Source organism: Calliphora vicina, chromosome 2 (genome assembly GCF_958450345.1).
Source record: "Calliphora vicina chromosome 2, idCalVici1.1, whole genome shotgun sequence".
Taxonomy (NCBI): Eukaryota; Metazoa; Arthropoda; class Insecta; order Diptera; family Calliphoridae; genus Calliphora; species Calliphora vicina.
In genome coordinates this window covers 118,771,532-118,791,155 of record NC_088781.1, presented here as the reverse complement: position 1 = coordinate 118,791,155, position 19,624 = coordinate 118,771,532, and the positions used below count along the sequence as shown (strand labels likewise).

Sequence of the window (19,624 nt, the reverse complement as noted above, 5' to 3'; positions counted from 1 at the left end):
AGAACATTTAAGTATTTTCCTCTAAATTGAGCGAATAATTTTTATTCGGAATTTTATTCGTTAAATCTCTTCATAATTTTTATCAAAAATCGTAGTTTTTATTAAGTGAAATTGATTACTCTTACCTAAATTTGCAAAAGTACCTATAAAAAATGTTAGTTTTATTATTGCTAAATATTTGTTTAATTTTTTATAAACCAAAAATTAAATATTAAAGATTTAAATACACTTACTTGCTTTTCATTTAAATAAACCCACATTAAATAAAGTACTTGTTGTACAAAATTTCTATACGATTGATTAGCACAAAGTTAATAGTTCTAAGACTCTAAATTAAGCAAATTGTATGCCAATCGCCCTTATGTTTTTAGCAAATTGATCAAATTCAAATTGCACATATGTAGTAAGTCTAATCTTTATCTAGGAAAGGAAACGAAATGTAAAGAAAAACATTCATCGGTAAGATGCACACACACAAACGAATAAATAAATACCAACAAACAAATACAGAAATAAACACAAATATATTTTGGATAGATTTTAGCAAATAAACATCTAAATCAATAGCAAGTTTCGAATACACAGTAAATATAAGGGCAGGAATAACAATACGAACTACACATGTCTATTTGTGTGCATGAACAAGGATAACAGCTTTATGCTAAATCTATAGAGAGTAGATGTGTATCTATGTGTTACAGTTGGGGATTTACAATTACAGAAGCAATTTCTGTAGCTGGTTGTAGTTGTTGTATGTTGGCTTCTTTTAACTAAAGATTTACTAATACTTTTCTGGTAATGGTGAATAAATTTGCTAATGAACTTTAGGGAATTAGTAAAAGGTACATGATTTCGTCTATCTAAGGAGTTTTTTTTTATTACTACCCCAACCTTCAAGGCATTAGTATGCCAAGCATGTTGTTAGAACTAAAGGCATCCTTTTTTTGGAATTTCTATTAGCTTAAAGGTTTTAACATGTTTTTACTTCTTTCATTCCTTCTTCAAGCATTTTAGTTGTAACACAACAATAAAAACCACAGCTGGCCAACTTTCCACACATGTTCGAAAATGGCCTTAAATCATTAAAGCATAAAACGCAATAATTTTTTTTGTATGCGTTGTTGAATATCAGACAATAAAAATATATATAGGTTGTTAATGATTGACGCATTAATGTGTTGTTAATACATTTTAAAATTAAAGCCTACATTTAGGAGATTTATATAGTCAAAAAGAACTGAAGCATAATTTTGGGAGTTAATTCGGCCATACAAATAAGTAGCGGTTCAAAAGGATTAGAAAAGAACATTAATTTCAACTGATTGGAATAAGGTAAACATAAACTAAATTATCAAAAAATAAATGAGACAATTATTAGTTATTTTTAAACGAAATAGTGCCTTAAGCTTTTCAGGGTCATTGTAACAGAAAAATATCATTATTAGTTTTCAAATAGAATATTTTTACTCGGTTCCTTAATACCTTAAAACCAAAGAATATTTAAATTTTAAATTCTATTACAAATTTTAATCGGAATTTTATTCGTAAGATTTCTTAATTATTTTTATCTAAAACCAATAATATTTATTCGAGTATTAAAAAAATTAAATTTTTCATTCGAAGTGCAAAAATTCCGCTTTCACTTCAACGAATAATTTTTATTCGGTTTTTTATTCGTTAGAATTCTTAAATATTTTTATCAAGAAAAAATTGTTTTAATTAAAAATCAGAATAAAACTGCTTTTTTAACTCAAAAATTTGTAAATTCTTGTTATAATCGCTTCGAATAATTTTTAATCGGAACTTTATTCGTAAGATTTCTTAATTATTTTTATCTAAAAAGAATGATATATATTCGTGTATTTAAAAAAATGAAATTTGTCATTCGAAGTGCAAAAATTCCGCTTTCAATTCAACGAATAATTTTTATTCGGTTTCTTATTCGTTAGAATTCTTAAATATTTTTATCCAGAAATAATTGTTTTAATTAAAAATCAGAATAAAACTGCTTTTTTAACTCAAAAATTTTAAAATTCTTGTTATAATCGCTTCGAATAATTTTTAATCGGAATTTTATTCGTAAGATTTCTTCATTATATTTATCTAAAAAAAATGATATTTATTCGAGTATTTAAAAAATATAAAACTTTTGATCAAATCAACGAATAATTATTATTCGGTTTTTTATTCGTTAGAATTCTTAAATATTTTTATCCAGAAATAATTGTTTTAATTAAAAATCAGAATAAAACAGCTTTTTTAACTCAAAAGTTTTAAAATTCTTGTTATAATCGCTTCGAATAATTTTTAATCGGAATTTTATTCTTAAGATTTCTTAATTATTTTTATCTAAAAAGAATGATATTTATTCGAGTATTTCAAAAATATAAAACTTTTGATCAGAAGTGCAAAAATTTCACTGTCAAATCAACGAATAATTATTATTCGGTTTTTTATTCGTTAGTATTCTTAAATATTTATATCCAGAAATAATTGTATTAATTAAAAATAGATATAAATAAATATTTTAGACTCTGAAATGTTGAAATTCTGGAGTAATGGCTTCGAATAATTTTTAATCGGATTTTTTTTTATAAGATTTCTTAATTATTTTTATCTAAAACAAATAATATTTATTCGAGTATTAAAAAAATAAAATTTTTCATTCGAAGTGCAAAAATTCCGCTTTCAATACAACGAATAATTTTTATTCGGTTTTTTATTCGTTAGAATTCTTAAATATTTTTATCAAGAAAAAATTGTTTTAATTAAAAATCAGAATAAAACTGCTTTTTTAACTAAAAAATTTTTAAATTCTTGTTATAATCGCTTCGAATAATTTTTAATCGGAATTTTATTCGTAAGATTTCTTAATTATTTTTATCTAAAAAGAATGATATATATTCGTGTATTTAAAAAAATAAAATTTGCCATTCGAATTTATTATATTCGTTAGCATTCTTAAATAAATTTATCTTGAAAGAATTGCTTTAATTAGAGAAAACAACATATAATTATTTTAGTTTCTAAATTTTAATTAGAATTTTATTCGTAACATTTCGTAATTATTTTTATCTCAAAATAATGATATTAAATCGGGTATTTAAAAAAAATAACATTTCCTCAGAAGTGCAAAAATTCCGCTGTCAATTCAACGAATAATTTTGATTCGGTTTTTTATTCGTTAGAATTCTTAAATATTTTTATCCAGAAAAAAATGTTTTAATTAAAAATTAAAATAAAACTGCTTTTTTAACTCAAAAATTTTTAAATTCTTGTTATAATCGCTTCGAATTTTTAAGATTTCTTAATTATTTTTATCTAAAAAGAATGATATGTATATATTCGTGTATTTAAAAAAATAAAATTCCGCTGTCAATTTAACGAATAATTTTTATTCGGTTTTATATTCGTTAGCATTCTTAAATATTTTTATCTTGAAATAATTGCTTTAATTAAAGAAAACAACAAATATTTTTTTTTGGTTTCTAAATTTTTAAAATTCTTTACAAATGCTTCGAATAAATTTTAATCGGAATCTTATTCGTATGATTTCTTAATTATTTTTATCTAAAAAGAATGAAATTTATTCGAATATTTAAAAAAATATAATTTTTCCTCAGAAGTGCAAAAATCCACTGTCGAATTAGAGAATAATTATTATTCGATTTTTTATTCGTTAGTATTCTTAAATATTTTTATACAGAAATAATCGTTTTAATTAAACAAGATAATAAATCTATCTTTTAGACATGACGATTATTAAGTTCTGGTATAAATTCCACGAATCATTTTGAATCGGAGTTTTATTCGTTAAGTTTTATAATTACTTTTATCTAAAATTAATTATATTTATTGGAATATTTAATAAAATAACATTTTGTCCATAAAAGTGTAATAATTCTGGTGCAATTTCATCGAATAATTTTTATTCGCTTCTTTATTTGTTAGAATTCTTAATTATTTTTTAAACAAATAATCGTGTTAACAAAACGAATAATTTTTAATCGGAGTATTATTCGGTAAATTATTAAATAATTTTTTCTAAAAAATAATTTTTATTCGTTTTATTATTCATCAGTATTCTCAAATATTTTTATCCAGAACTAATTATATTAATAAAACAATTAAATAAAACAAACGTTTAAAACCCAAAAATTTGTAGATTTAGGTATTAATGCTTCGAATAATTTTTAATCGAAGTTTTATTCGTTGGATTATCTAATTGCTTTTGCCCAAACATAATTATATTTGTTCAATTAATTACTAATACTGTAAAAATTTCGATGTAACTTCAACAAATAATTTGTACTCGGTTTTTTATTCGTTAGCATTCTTAAATATTTGTATCCAGAAATAATTATATTAATTCAAAAATAATATAAATAATTATTTCTAAAATGTTGAAATTCTGGAGTAAATGCTACGAATAATTTTTAATCGTAATTTTATTCGTTAAATTTCTTAATTTTTTCTGTTTAAAATGAATTATATTTATTCGAGAATTTAATAAAATAATATTTTATCCCTACAAGTGCAAAAATTCCGCTGAAAATTCAACGAATAATTTTTATTCGGTTTTTTATTAGCTAAAATTCTTGATTATTTTTGACCAACAATAATTGTAATAAATAAAGAAGCAAATAAATCTCTTTTTGAAAAATAAAATTTTAAAATTATGTGTTTTTTTTGATTCGGTTTTTTTATTCGTTAAATATTTTATTTAATTTTATTGAAAATTAATAATTTTTATTTAAATATTAAATAAAATTATTTTTAGACTTTCTAACAATATAGTTCTTACAAAAATTTACCGAATAATTTTTAATCGGTTTTATATTCGTTTTAAATATTTGAAATTTTATCCAAAAATTGTAAACTATAGTTAAATATGTATTTTAAATGCATAAATTTTATATTTTTTACTAAAATTTAACGAATAATTTGTATTCGGTTTTTTATTCGACTTTTTGTTTACAAAGTTTATCAAAAAAAAAATAATAATGGTCAAATATGGCGTAGAACAATATAAAATGAATAATTTTGTTTGATTCCTCTTCAAATCTAGCGAAACAATTTTATTTGATTTTCATTCGTAACTAATTTTTTAAACCTCACTCTAAAACTTCATATTTTTTATGAATTTTTACAGTATATTTTTTCAATGTGAAATGATACCAACTTGTTCAAGTAGAATTATTCACAAAATTAAGCAGGCTTTCTTTTATTAAAATCCATATTTTGTTAAAGTTTTACTGAACTTTTTTTATTTAAATTTATAATTTAAATTAAAAAACTTCTTAAAAGATTATTTCAAATAAATGTTATTTCCAAATTTTTGTTTTACTTAAATCTCTTCCAAATTCTTAGCATTTTTGTTGCTGTGTTTTTTTCCCCATTTGCAAAGACTCCAAACAATTTTTGGAAACAATTATTTTCTATTACATTTTTCCATGAATGTGACTACTAAATACCACTTGACATATAAAAGTTCTTTCAAAATTGTGCATATGTACATGTTTTTTTAGTTTTTCCTTTTTTGCACATTCATTTAACTACTTTTTCCATTACCATTTCGTAGCAACTCCTTAAGGTATGCTACGTCATTACTATCAATTACAAAACATTTTGTTTTGTTTTGTAGATGTGTCGGAGTTTTATGTTTTCACTCCAACACATGTGTATAAATGTTTAACATACAAGTGGGAGTTGTTGTACAATTACGAGTAGTGTGTGTGTGTGAGCGAGAGTGTAAACAATGTTGCCTTCAACTTTTTGTTTAGCAACTAGCAAATACTCGTTTACAAACACAATTTGAAAAACTTCAAAAAATAGGAATACGTCTCATTGTATGTTTGTCTGAATGTGATGTGAAATTGAAGTGAAAAAAGTTTTTGGCAATTTTTTTTTTTGTTTGGCAAACACAACAACAGTACTACAACTCCAGTAAATTTTATGTTATCACAGTTTATTGAAAGCTGTAAGAGTAAGGAAGAAAGAGAGAGCAAGAGAAAGATAGAATGTAGTTGATTTCAAATAAGATAATAATGTGTTTGCATATGGGTAGTTTTGTAAACAAAATTATTTTGGTAGATTTCATTGTAGGATTTTAAAATGTTTAAACTTTTCTTCAATAAATGAAATTTACCATTTCGAAAATGTTTGTTTCTAGCAAAGTTTAAAACAACTGCAATTTAAACTACCACATACAGTACCTAAAATACTCATACTTTGTTATCAGAAATATTTGTACATATTTGTTCGTTTTTTTTTTGTAAAACTTTAACTAATACTTGTACTGAATAACAATTAGAAACTATTACTCTTAGTTTAGATTGTAAAATATTTGCAATATTGTTTAGAATTCGAACAAACATGACAGACAATAAAAATATGCCATAAATTATTTAACTACACAAGAAATACAACAAGAAATATTTAAATTATTTTGACAAAAATAATTGATAAAATAAATTTAGTGCTTAAAGCTAAAATTTATCCAATAAAACAATAAATTTTAATGAAAGGAGAAAAGAAAAAAATTTCAAGGAATAACTTTTAATCGATTAAATTTTAAGTATTCTTTTAAATCAAAAAAAATAAGAAAATTGATAAAATGAAACGAGGAATAGTAAAATTATATTACAAATACTTCGAATAAATTTTAATCGGAATTTTATTCGTAAGATTTTTTAATTACTTTTATCTAAAAAGAATTAAATTTATTCGAGTGTAAAAATTCCTCTGTCAAATCAACGAATAATTTTTATTCGTTACAATTTATTAATATTTTTATCCAGAAACAATCGTTTTAATTAAACATGAAAATAAAACTATCTTTCAGACATGAAAATTTATAAATTCTGGTATAAATTCTACGAATAATTTTTTAATCGGAGTTTTATTCGGTAAATTTCTCTATAAATTTTATCTAAAAATTATTGTATTCATCCAAAAAATAACATTTTGTCCACAAAAGTGTAATAATTCCGCTGGAAATACAACGAATAATTTTTATTCGGTTTTTTATTCGTTAGAATTCTTTAATAGTTTTATCCAGAAATAGTCGTTTTAATTAAACAAACCAATAAAAATATATTTTAGACATGAAACTTTGTAAAATCTGGTATAAATTCTACGAATAATATATAATCCGAATTTTATTCGTTGGGTTTCTTAATTACTTTTATCTAAAAAAAATTATTTTTATTAGAATATTTAATAAAATAACATTTTGTCCATAAAAGTGTAATAATTCCGCTGCAATTGCAACGAATAATTTCTATTCGCTTTTTTATTCGTTAGAATTCTTAAATATTTTTATCCAGAAATAATCGTTTTAATTAAACAAGCCAATAAAAATATCTTTTAGACATGAAAATTTTAAAAATCTGGTATAAATTCTACGAATAATATTTAATCGGAATTTTATTCGTCGAGTTTCTTAATTACTTTTATATAAAATGAATTATATTTATTGGAATATTTAATAAAATAACATTTTGTCCATAAAAGTGTAATAATTCCGCTACAATTGCAACGAATAATTTCTATCCGCTTTTTTATTCGTTAGAATTCTTTAATATTTTTAGCCAGAAATAATCGTTTTAATTAAACAAGAAAGAAAAGCTATCTTTTAGACACGTAAATTTGAAAAATCGGGTATAAATTCTACGAATAATGTTTAATCGGAGTTTTATTCGTTAAATTTCTCAATAAATTTTATCTAAAAATTATTGTATTTATCCAAATAATTAATAAAATAATGTTTTGTCCATAAAAGTGTAATAATTCCGCTGCAAATGCAAAAAATAATTTTTATTCGCTTTTTTATTCGTTAGAATTCTTTATTATTTTCATCCAGAAATAATGGTATTAATTATACAAGCAAATAAAACTATCTTTTAAACATGAAAATTTGTAAATTCTGGTATAAATTCTACGAACAATTTTTAATCAAAGTTTTATTCGTTAAATTTCTCAATAAATTTTATCTAAAAATTATTATATTTATCCAAATAATTAATAAAATAATGTTTTGTCCATAAAAGTGTAATAATTCCGCTGCAAATGCAACAAATAATTTTTATTCGCTTTTTTATTCGTTAGAATTCTTTAATATTTTCATCCAGAAAGAAATATACAAGCAAATAAAACTATATTTTAAACATGAAAATTTGTAAATTGTGGTGTAAATTCTACGAATAATTTTTAATCGGAGTTTAATCCTTAAATTTCTCAATAAATTTTATCTAAAAATTATTTTATTTATCCAAATAATTAATAAAATAACGTTCTGTCAGTAAAAATGTAATAATTCCGCTGCAATTGCAACGAATAATTACTATTCGCTTTTTTATTCGTTAGAATTCTTTAATATTTTTAGCCAGAAATAATCGTTTTAATTAAACAAGAAAATAAAACTATCTTTCAGACATTAAAATTTGTAAATTCTGGTACAAATTCTACGAATAATTTTTAATCGGAGTTTTATTCGTTGGATTTCTTAATTACATTTATCTAAAAATTATTATATTTATCCAAATAATTAATAAAATAATGTTTTGTCCATAAAAGTGTAATAATTCCGCTGCAATTGCAACGAATAATTTTTATTCGCTTTTTTATTCGTTAGAACTCTTTAATATTTTTAGCCAGAAATAATAGTTTTAGTTAAACAAGAAAGTAAAACTATCTTTTAGACATGGAAATTTGTAAAATCGGGTATAAATTCTACGAATAATGTTTAATCGGAGTTTAATTCGTTAAATTTCGCAATAAATTTTATCTAAAAATTATTATATTTATCCAAATAATTAACAAAATAATGTTTTGTCCATAAAAGTGTAATAATTCCGCTGCAATTGCAACGAATAATTTTTATTCGTTAGAATTCTTTAATATTTTTATCCCTAAATAACCGCATTAATTAAACAAGAATTAAAATTATCTTTTAAATATGAAAATTTTTAAATTCTGGTATAAATTCAACGAATAAATTTTAATCGGCGATTTATTCGTTAAATTTTGTAATTACTTTATAATAATATGATTTTTTATCAGCAAAAGTGCAATAATTCCGATGTAAATACATCGATTAATTTTTATTCGCTTTTTATTCGTTAGAATTCTTAATTAATTTTTCCACAAATAATCGTATTAATTAAAAAAGCAAATAAAACTATCTTTTATATTCTACGAATAATTTTTAATCGGAGTTTTATTCGTTAAATTTTGTAATTACATTTTTTTAAAAAAAATATTATATTTGTTGGAATATTTAATAAAATAATATTTTATCCGTAAAATTATAATAATTCCACTGCAAATGCAACGAATAATTTTTATTCGGTTTTTTATTCGTTAGAATTCTTCAATATTTTCATCCAGAAATAATCATTTTAATTAAACAAGCAAATCTAACTATCTTTTAGACCTGAAAATTTGTAAGTTCTGTTATAAATGTTTCGAATGATTTTTAATCGGACTATTATTCGTTTGATATTTTCATTATTTTATCTAAAAATAATTATATTTATTCGCAGAAATGTAAACATTTCGATTCAAGTTGAGTTCTAGTACTCTGATTCAGTTTTATATCAATTCGAGTTCAGTTTTAAAATCATTTGTTTACTTCCACCTAGACGTATGCTTAATAATATTTCAAACAAATTCAAATTAATATTCATCATACGTCATCGTATTAGCCTCATTATTGATGGTTAACAATTAATTATTTACCCTATCAAAACAAAAAAATCATAAAGGTTACACCTTTTTCTTTATAAACAAACATTTTAAACCCAATTGAAAAACACCATGCCAACCAACCAAAAAATATCCCGAAATCCCAAAACACACATAAATCTTTGATATGAAGCTCATACATAAACTTAACCAATTTGGGATATAAATGCAATGAGCGGAAATGCAAATGAACCAAAATGTTATACAAAACCACACGCGCTTACACATAAATATTTCATTCAAAAGTTGAAAGAAAAAACGGAAACCTTTTAATAATAATTTATGATTTCAACTCGTTTTGAATCTAGGAAAACAAACCAAATATCGTGTACAACCACTGATGAGGGTCCGGTTAAAAAAATAACGCATAATACAATTTTGAATAAATAAAATACAATAATTGACAGATACAGTAGCCAGACAAGTCAATTTAAAGCCGCTTAAAATAGCCCTCAGACTAATGGCCATGAGGGTCAGAAGCAGTAATTGAAATAAACAAATATTTCAATAAAATGCTTCAAAAATACGCATACATTTGTGCGATATTGGCCAAAACCAAAAAGGCTTTGGGCAAAATTTATTTGTATTTTTTTTGTATAATAAAATTTTTGCTTTCCTGCTAAAAGTAAAAAACGTGGTAGTGGGTATGTTCACTTGCACACTCTCACATAAATTTTAAACAATATGGCCACAAAAAATAAACCGAGCGGAAACAATATGGCGCACTTAACATGGTCAACATAATAAAAATGATTTATAGAGAATTGAACGTATTTATTTATGAAATTATGTAAAAGTGGTGAACAGAAACAAGAGTTCTACAAGCATAAAGCCGATTCAAATTTCAAACCTTTTTATTGAAAAAGACTTTGCCTCAAGTCTTAGAAATCAGATATTAAAATTATAACTTAAACTTTGAAACTGAAAGCATTTTTAAATTCGAAAAGCAATAAATAGAAATTAGTATAATTAAACTATATTTATAACGCATTAAACTTAAGTAAGTCTGTCTTCAACTAAGTATTCCTTAAACACAACCCTTTTAAGTCTAACCAAAAACTTTTATCATATCAACAAATAAATCAAATCAAGTATAAATATTTCCTCCCCTACTATATATAAGTACATACCTCTACAATAAATTACAAGTATAAATTCTCAATAAAGTTATAAAAAAAATGTATATTAAAATATGTATAAAAAAAAACTATATAAACTTTAGTGCGGATGAGGGATTCGATGGCACGTATCACACCAACATTGTGGTCAAACATAACGGCAGTTGTCTGTACGTGCCCCCTGGTATCTTCAAGAGCACATGCAAGATAGACATCACGTGGTTCCCATTCGATGACCAACACTGCGAAATGAAATTCGGTAGTTGGACTTATGATGGAAATCAGGTAAAGTGTGTGTGTGTGTTTAAGTATAAAAATATATATACTAAACACTGAGTACAACAACAACTAAAATAACTAAAAAAAATCTCAACGAGAGCGAGAGAAAAAAAAACACTAACTACAAAACAACTTTACAAATGAAAAAAAAAAGAAAATCAAAAACAAATACATTCACATTAAACCACCGAAATGAGAGAAAGAGTTAAAGTAGTAGGAATATAATATATGTAAATTCTGTTATTATTCCAGTTCTTTTAGAACACTTCTACTTCTGTTCTAGTTCTGTTCTAGTTCTGTTCTAGTTCTGTTCTAGTTCTGTTCTAGTTCTGTTCTAGTTCTGTTCTAGTTCTGTTCTAGTTCTGTTCTAGTTCTGTTCTAGTTCTGTTCTAGTTCTGTTCTAGTTCTGTTCTAGTTCTGTTCTAGTTCTGTTCTAGTTCTGTTCTAGTTCTGTTCTAGTTCTGTTCTAGTTCTGTTCTAGTTCTGTTCTAGTTCTGTTCTAGTTCTGTTCTAGTTCTGTTCTAGTTCTGTTCTAGTTCTGTTCTAGTTCTGTTCTAGTTCTGTTCTAGTTCTGTTCTAGTTCTGTTCTAGTTCTGTTCTAGTTCTGTTCTAGTTCTGTTCTAGTTCTGTTCTAGTTCTGTTCTAGTTCTGTTCTAGTTCTGTTCTAGTTCTGTTCTAGTTCTGTTCTAGTTCTGTTCTAGTTCTGTTCTAGTTCTGTTCTAGTTCTGTTCTAGTTCTGTTCTAGTTCTGTTCTAGTTCTGTTCTAGTTCTGTTCTAGTTCTGTTCTAGTTCTGTTCTAGTTCTGTTCTAGTTCTGTTCTAGTTCTGTTCTAGTTCTGTTCTAGTTCTGTTCTAGTTCTGTTCTAGTTCTGTTCTAGTTCTGTTCTAGTTCTGTTCTAGTTCTGTTCTAGTTCTGTTCTAGTTCTGTTCTAGTTCTGTTCTAGTTCTGTTCTAGTTCTGTTCTAGTTCTGTTCTAGTTCTGTTCTAGTTCTGTTCTAGTTCTGTTCTAGTTCTGTTCTAGTTCTGTTCTAGTTCTGTTCTAGTTCTGTTCTAGTTCTGTTCTAGTTCTGTTCTAGTTCTGTTCTAGTTCTGTTCTAGTTCTGTTCTAGTTCTGTTCTAGTTCTGTTCTAGTTCTGTTCTAGTTCTGTTCTAGTTCTGTTCTAGTTCTGTTCTAGTTCTGTTCTAGTTCTGTTCTAGTTCTGTTCTAGTTCTGTTCTAGTTCTGTTCTAGTTCTGTTCTAGTTCTGTTCTAGTTCTGTTCTAGTTCTGTTCTAGTTCTGTTCTAGTTCTGTTCTAGTTCTGTTCTAGTTCTGTTCTAGTTCTGTTCTAGTTCTGTTCTAGTTCTGTTCTAGTTCTGTTCTAGTTCTGTTCTTAAATCGAAATCCAATTTTCCTTTTATTTTATCTCTTCTCTCAAAAACTTCGTTAAACAATCATTATCAACTCTTTTTCACTTTTTTATTTACGAAAAACTTCAAACTTTATAGTTTTTTATACCTAATTTATCTACAAACCACAGATTTACTATTTTATGGTTTCACTTCGATTTTAAGTTTTTTATTTTTATTCTAAAACTCTTATTTATGATTTTTGTTTTGCCTAAAACTAAAATAAAAGACTCTAAATGAAACAAATTAATAACAATTCACTGCGTTTTTGTGAATTGCAAAACCAGATTTATTTTTCAATTGAAATTTTAGACGCAAAAAATAAACTACACAAAACAAATCACACCAAAATACAAAACTCTAACACAAATACTTTTAGTGTTGAATGGTTTCTGTTAAAAAAAAGTATTTTCTAATTAATATTTTTTTTGAAACAAGTTCTATACAACACTAAATAACATACATACAAACAAAAGAGATCCTACAAATTAAATTTCTAACCAAAAAAAAAAAATCAATAAAACTACAACAAATAAACCGAAAATCAAAAAATAGCAAGCGTATAAACAAAAAAGGTCCTGATTGGAATCATGTGAGAAATGATTTTTTTCCTATTTGAATTGAATTGCAATAATTAAGACAAAAAACAGAAAAAATTTGATTTCAACTATTTTGCATGATGGCAACCAAAACAAAATTGAAAGAAAAACCAACCAAAACAAAATCCACTATTAAAAATTTTGTTTACTAAAAAAAATTTCTAAAACTTAAAGTTTACAAAATTTTTAACGTTTGTAAAGACTCTTAATGAAGTTACAACTTAACACTAACACTTTTAACACCCAAAAAGGCATATTTTTTAAATAAGCAAAAATATGCCTTTTAAATAAACACTAATTTGTTCTTAATTTTATTATTATTTTAATAATGAAATTTTTTAGTTCTTTTTTTAGTATAATTTTTTATATATTTAGAAAAAAAAAAAACAATAACATTATAAAACAAACAAATTCTTTTTTAATCTTAAAACTAACAAAAACATATTTTCTTCAATTTCTTTGGTTTTTGAAACAACGAAAAATATATTCAACAAAAATTTTATAAAAATCTTGTTAAAAAATGCTGGAAAATATGTTTTTGCCTGTGTTGATACAATTTTCATTGAAACACTAAAATGAAATTATCAAACACAGTTGGATTTGGTTTTGAATTCCGAAGATGGAGGGGATCTTTCCGATTTTATAACAAATGGCGAATGGTATTTAATCGGTTAGTAATTTATTACTTTCTTTTCTTACTTTCCCAAAAAAAAAATATAAAAAAACAACAACTTTTTAACTGTCTTTTAACTGTTCTACTACCACTACTATTCTCTGTTCTATTACTAACTGTCTGTCTATGTTGCTTTATTAAATTACGTTTTCTATGTGTTTTATATGTTGATTTAAAAAAAAATAACTATTTAAAAAAATGTTTTAATTTCCTATTTAAACAAAATTAAATAAAAAAAAAAACTAAATTTAAAAAAGTAAAATCCAAAATATTCGGTTAAATCGAAAAATATATACTCTCCACTAAAGCTAACAGTTTCAAAACTTAAATGGTATCAAAACTTCATAACATTGCGAAAGACGTTCTTGCCAAAACGGTCTATTGTCATTTCTCTATATTCTACTCCGAGAGAATAATGAGTTCAGATTTAGTTCAGTTCTAGTTCAGTTCAAGTTCAGTTCAAGTTCAGTTCTAGTTCAGTTCTAGTTCAGTTCTAGTTCAGTTCTAGTTCAGTTCTAGTTCAGTTCTAGTTCAGTTCTAGTTCAGTTCTAGTTCAGTTCTAGTTCAGTTCTAGTTCAGTTCTAGTTCAGTTCTAGTTCAGTTCTAGTTCAGTTCTAGTTCAGTTCTAGTTCAGTTCTAGTTCAGTTCTAGTTCAGTTCTAGTTCAGTTCTAGTTCAGTTCTAGTTCAGTTCTAGTTCAGTTCTAGTTCAGTTCTAGTTCAGTTCTAGTTCAGTTCTAGTTCAGTTCTAGTTCAGTTCTAGTTCAGTTCTAGTTCAGTTCTAGTTCAGTTCAAGTTCAGTTCAAGTTCAGTTCTAGTTCAGTTCTAGTTCAGTTCTAGTTCAGTTCTAGTTCAGTTCTAGTTCAGTTCTAGTTCAGTTCTAGTTCAGTTCTAGTTCAGTTCTAGTTCAGTTCTAGTTCAGTTCTAGTTCAGTTCTAGTTCAGTTCTAGTTCAGTTCTAGTTCAGTTCTAGTTCAGTTCTAGTTCAGTTCTAGTTCAGTTCTAGTTCAGTTCTAGTTCAGTTCTAGTTCAGTTCTAGTTCAGTTCTAGTTCAGTTCTAGTTCAGTTCTAGTTCAGTTCTAGTTCAGTTCTAGTTCAGTTCTAGTTCAGTTCTAGTTCAGTTCTAGTTCAGTTCTAGTTCAGTTCTAGTTCAGTTCTAGTTCAGTTCTAGTTCAGTTCTAGTTCAGTTCTAGTTCAGTTCTAGTTCAGTTCTAGTTCAGTTCTAGTTCAGTTCTAGTTCAGTTCTAGTTCAGTTCTAGTTCAGTTCTAGTTCAGTTCTAGTTCAGTTCTAGTTCAGTTCTAGTTCAGTTCTAGTTCAGTTCTAGTTCAGTTCTAGTTCAGTTCTAGTTCAGTTCTAGTTCAGTTCTAGTTCAGTTCTAGTTCAGTTCTAGTTCTAGTTCAGTTCTAGTTCAGTTCTAGTTCAGTTCTAGTTCAGTTCTAGTTCAGTTCTAGTTCAGTTCTAGTTCAGTTCTAGTTCAGTTCTAGTTCAGTTCTAGTTCAGTTCTAGTTCAGTTCTAGTTCAGTTCTAGTTCAGTTCTAGTTCAGTTCTAGTTCAGTTCTAGTTCAGTTCTAGTTCAGTTCTAGTTCAGTTCTAGTTCAGTTCTAGTTCAGTTCTAGTTCAGTTCTAGTTCAGTTCTAGTTCAGTTCTAGTTCAGTTCTAGTTCAGTTCTAGTTCAGTTCTAGTTCAGTTCTAGTTCAGTTCTAGTTCAGTTCTAGTTCAGTTCTAGTTCAGTTCTAGTTCAGTTCTAGTTCAGTTCTAGTTCAGTTCTAGTTCAGTTCTAGTTCAGTTCTAGTTCAGTTCTAGTTCAGTTCTAGTTCAGTTCTAGTTCAGTTCTAGTTCAGTTCTAGTTCAGTTCTAGTTCAGTTCTAGTTCAGTTCTAGTTCAGTTCTAGTTCAGTTCTAGTTCAGTTCTAGTTCAGTTCTAGTTCAGTTCTAGTTCAGTTCTAGTTCAGTTCTAGTTCAGTTCTAGTTCAGTTCTAGTTCAGTTCTAGTTCAGTTCTAGTTCAGTTCTAGTTCAGTTCTAGTTCAGTTCTAGTTCAGTTCTAGTTCAGTTCTAGTTCAGTTCTAGTTCAGTTCTAGTTCAGTTCTAGTTCAGTTCTAGTTCAGTTCTAGTTCAGTTCTAGTTCAGTTCTAGTTCAGTTCTAGTTCAGTTCTAGTTCAGTTCTAGTTCAGTTCTAGTTCAGTTCTAGTTCAGTTCTAGTTCAGTTCTAGTTCAGTTCTAGTTCAGTTCTAGTTCAGTTCTAGTTCAGTTCTAGTTCAGTTCTAGTTCAGTTCTAGTTCAGTTCTAGTTCAGTTCTAGTTCAGTTCTAGTTCAGTTCTAGTTCAGTTCTAGTTCAGTTCTAGTTCAGTTCTAGTTCAGTTCTAGTTCAGTTCTAGTTCAGTTCTAGTTCAGTTCTAGTTCAGTTCTAGTTCAGATTAAATAGAGAGGAGCAGTATTGGAAGTTCAAAATGATTTTACAATATTCCACATAGTTAATACCTCATATAGTGTATCTTACACTTCATCAAAAAGTATCTGCATCTGTTTTACATAAAATCCCATACAGCAATTAGGAACTGAGCAACTGAACCTAAACTTAAGTGGAGGGTATACAAAATTAAACCCAAAAAATCTTTTACTAAAATCCTAAAACTAAATAAATAAAACAAAAAACAACAGACTGGTAGCTAAATTGATTAATAAAATCCTTTAAAATTACTATGTGTTTAACTACCGGCCTGTTTAAATTAAAAATAACACAATTCTAAATAACATTTAAACTGACCTGCCAGTCGGCCAGTCAGTTAGTTAGTATAATTAATTCATCATTGTTTATAAATATTACGGTGGATCAATTAATATCTTCTTTAAATAAAATAAAAAAAACTACAAGCCTTTTTATTCAAATATTTATTTATTCATCACAACTTTCTTTAAATCTGTTTATTTGCTCATTTTAATAACAAAATTATTTCATTTAACAATATTTAATTGAATTATTTTTCGTTTTTTGTTTTACCTCATGACATCACTAATGACAATATCATGTATTATAGTTTCCATTTAAAATCATTGTATATAAAACATTTATTTTATGTTGTAGTTTGTGTAAAAATATTCATATTTGTTTTAAAATAAATGATTTATTGCATGTTGTAATTTGTATGTTGCCAACTGTTCGTGTATGTAATTTAAACTAGTGATTTAGTAGCAATTGTAGTGCGTCTTGTATTTAAACATATTTTTTTTGGTAAATGTTCGATTACAAATAAAAATTAATTGCGATATCCCTTTAGTTCTTTATATACCACCCACTAAGTAGACCCGACTTCTTATTTTCGGTAATTTCCACAATCTCACGCACTTTCAATCTCCGATAGGGGAGCAGTAGCCGTGACCAAAGCCATTTTCCGGCTAGATCTAGCGATTTTATTTTCATTTAGCCATAAAAAAATGGCTAGAATTTATCTAGCCGGAAGATCTAGCCATTTTATTTTGTCTTAGCCTTTCTTATTTTATACTTAGCTTGAGCATTTTTGAAATTTTTTAAAAATAAGACATTATTTTTTATCAAATGACAAAGAAACAGTATTTTTAAACAAATTCGTCTGTTGATGATTTGATGAGAATATTGTTTCCAAAGCAAACACATGAGGCATATTTAAAAATCTATTTTACATTTCTTCAATGGATCCGATTTTGAATGTAAGTGCCCAGAAATATGTTTAATTTATCAAAAAGGAAAACAAAATATTGATATTACAATATTTATCCACATTTTCTCAATCTCTCGTTATTTTTCATCGTGACTGATATACTGACAGTTCTCATACAAAAATTCTATTAATTGGAAGTATATCATCGTTATGAAAAACGATAACCGGAGATTGAGAAAGTGGGGGTTAATCTACTAAACCCCATTACTACGAAGTCGGTAAAAATTATTTTTCAAAACTGTCAGTATAACTATTAATTAACACATAACCAGACTCCGTGGTAATGGGGGCAAGAAATGTAATATTTATGAATTTGTATTCAGTTATTTTTGGGTTTTAGCCATTTCTAGCCATTTTTAATTCAAAATCTAGCCATTTTCTGAGCTGAAGAGTTGGCAACCTTGGCCGTGACTGTAGAATAGAAGTGTGCACTTGATGATACTGTTTTAACAGAGTGATTAGACATGTTCCGATTGCATTGGTATGTTTATAAGAATTGTTCAGCATTACCGTAGCTACATCGTTGTCAAATGTTAGTTAAAACTAAGTAAGAGACCTATATTCGACTGTGCCGAATCTTATATACCCTTCACCAAATTGTACTTTAAACACAAATTTTAAATATTTTTAGGTAAACAAAATTTAAAAGAAAAAAAAAATTTTTAATTTTTTTTTCGATGTTTTTCAATAAATTTTAATATTTTTTTAAAAAAATTAAAATTTATTGAAAAAAAATGTTTAGGTAAAAACAAAATCGGGTTAAAAAATATTTTTCCCGATTTTGACCCATTGTAGGTCCACATTACTATAGCCTTATATACATCGTTGCAATGGACTTTGAAATATCTATTATTAGATATCCATATTGTCTATATTCGGCTGTGCCGAAACTTATATACCCTTCACCAAATTATACTTTAAAATACAAATTTAAAAAATTTTTCTGTAAACAAAATTTAAAATTTTTTTTCAAAATTGTTTTTGAAAATTTAAAAAAAAAAAAAAAATTTCAAAAAATTTTCAAAATCGGGTTTAAAATTATTTTCCCCTATTTTACGTAAGTCCACATTACTATAGCCTTATATACATCGTTGCAATGGACTTTGAAATACCTATCATTAGATATCCATATTGTCTATATTAATGACTTAGTAATCCAGATATAGTTCAAAAATAGTCCAAAAATCGAGGTTGTTCCGGGTTTTTCAGCCATTATGGGTCGATTTTCTCGATTTTAAATAGCAACCGAGCTGGAAGAATTCCCGATATATTCATGTATGACTCTTGTATTTAAGTTATTTGGGGACTACGGAAAGTTGATTTCAACATTCAGACGGACATGGCTATATCGACTTCGCTATCTATAACGATCCAGAATATATATACTTTTCGCAAATGAAAAATGTAAAAATTGTAAACGGAATGACAAACTCTTGCCACTCATGGTGAAGATTATAATTAGGATTCCCTGGAGTCCCGAATCTATACTGTTCAGTACGTGTGTTTTTCCAAAAGTATTCATTTGTTGCTTGTAAACAAACCTTCCTCCACCAGCTCTTCAATATATTAGTTCTTAAGGTTTTTAAAGTGCAGTACAAAATAAACATTTAAAGTGACTACATGGGATGTATAAAGTAACCAATTGACTTCTTTCTGCACTACAAAGAGCACATATGTGTTAAATGACCCAAAATATATGAATTGGAGTCAGACAAGTGAACAGACATTGACCAACCCAGTTTCACTAATGGGATACGTTTTGTGTACATCTGACGCAATCTCGGCCTCTGTTGGCTATGAGTGCCGATCACTGATCTAATAAAAAAACAATCATACTATGATTATGTTTAAAACGCAAATATTATAAAATATTTTATAATTAATTACAACAAATACTAAAATATTTCATAGTTATAAAAGTTTTTTAATGCACGTTACTAACTTTCAATATTTTAGCAAAAAAACATCAATATTTTACATTTTTAAACAAAAATACTATTTTATGTTCATGTGTTCTTAGAAAACAAATTCTAGATTTATAAATAAAATTTTACACATAATTGTATAATTTATTTTAAAAAAAAGTTTGCCATTGTAAAAGGAATGGTACAGATAAATCTTAAATAATAC

General features: G+C 26.0%; 1 protein-coding gene across 1 annotated transcript in view; it reads left to right on the top strand.

Moving 5' to 3' along the window:
• Positions 1-19,624, top strand: part of nAChRalpha6 (nicotinic acetylcholine receptor alpha6) — a 531,258-nt gene that overhangs the window by 438,383 nt on the left and 73,251 nt on the right. Inside the window, exons 5-6 of the mRNA XM_065500448.1 lie at positions 10,970-11,150; positions 13,723-13,798. Of these exons, the coding sequence (XP_065356520.1) occupies positions 10,970-11,150; positions 13,723-13,798 (257 nt within the window). The remainder of the gene's footprint in view (positions 1-10,969; positions 11,151-13,722; positions 13,799-19,624) is intronic.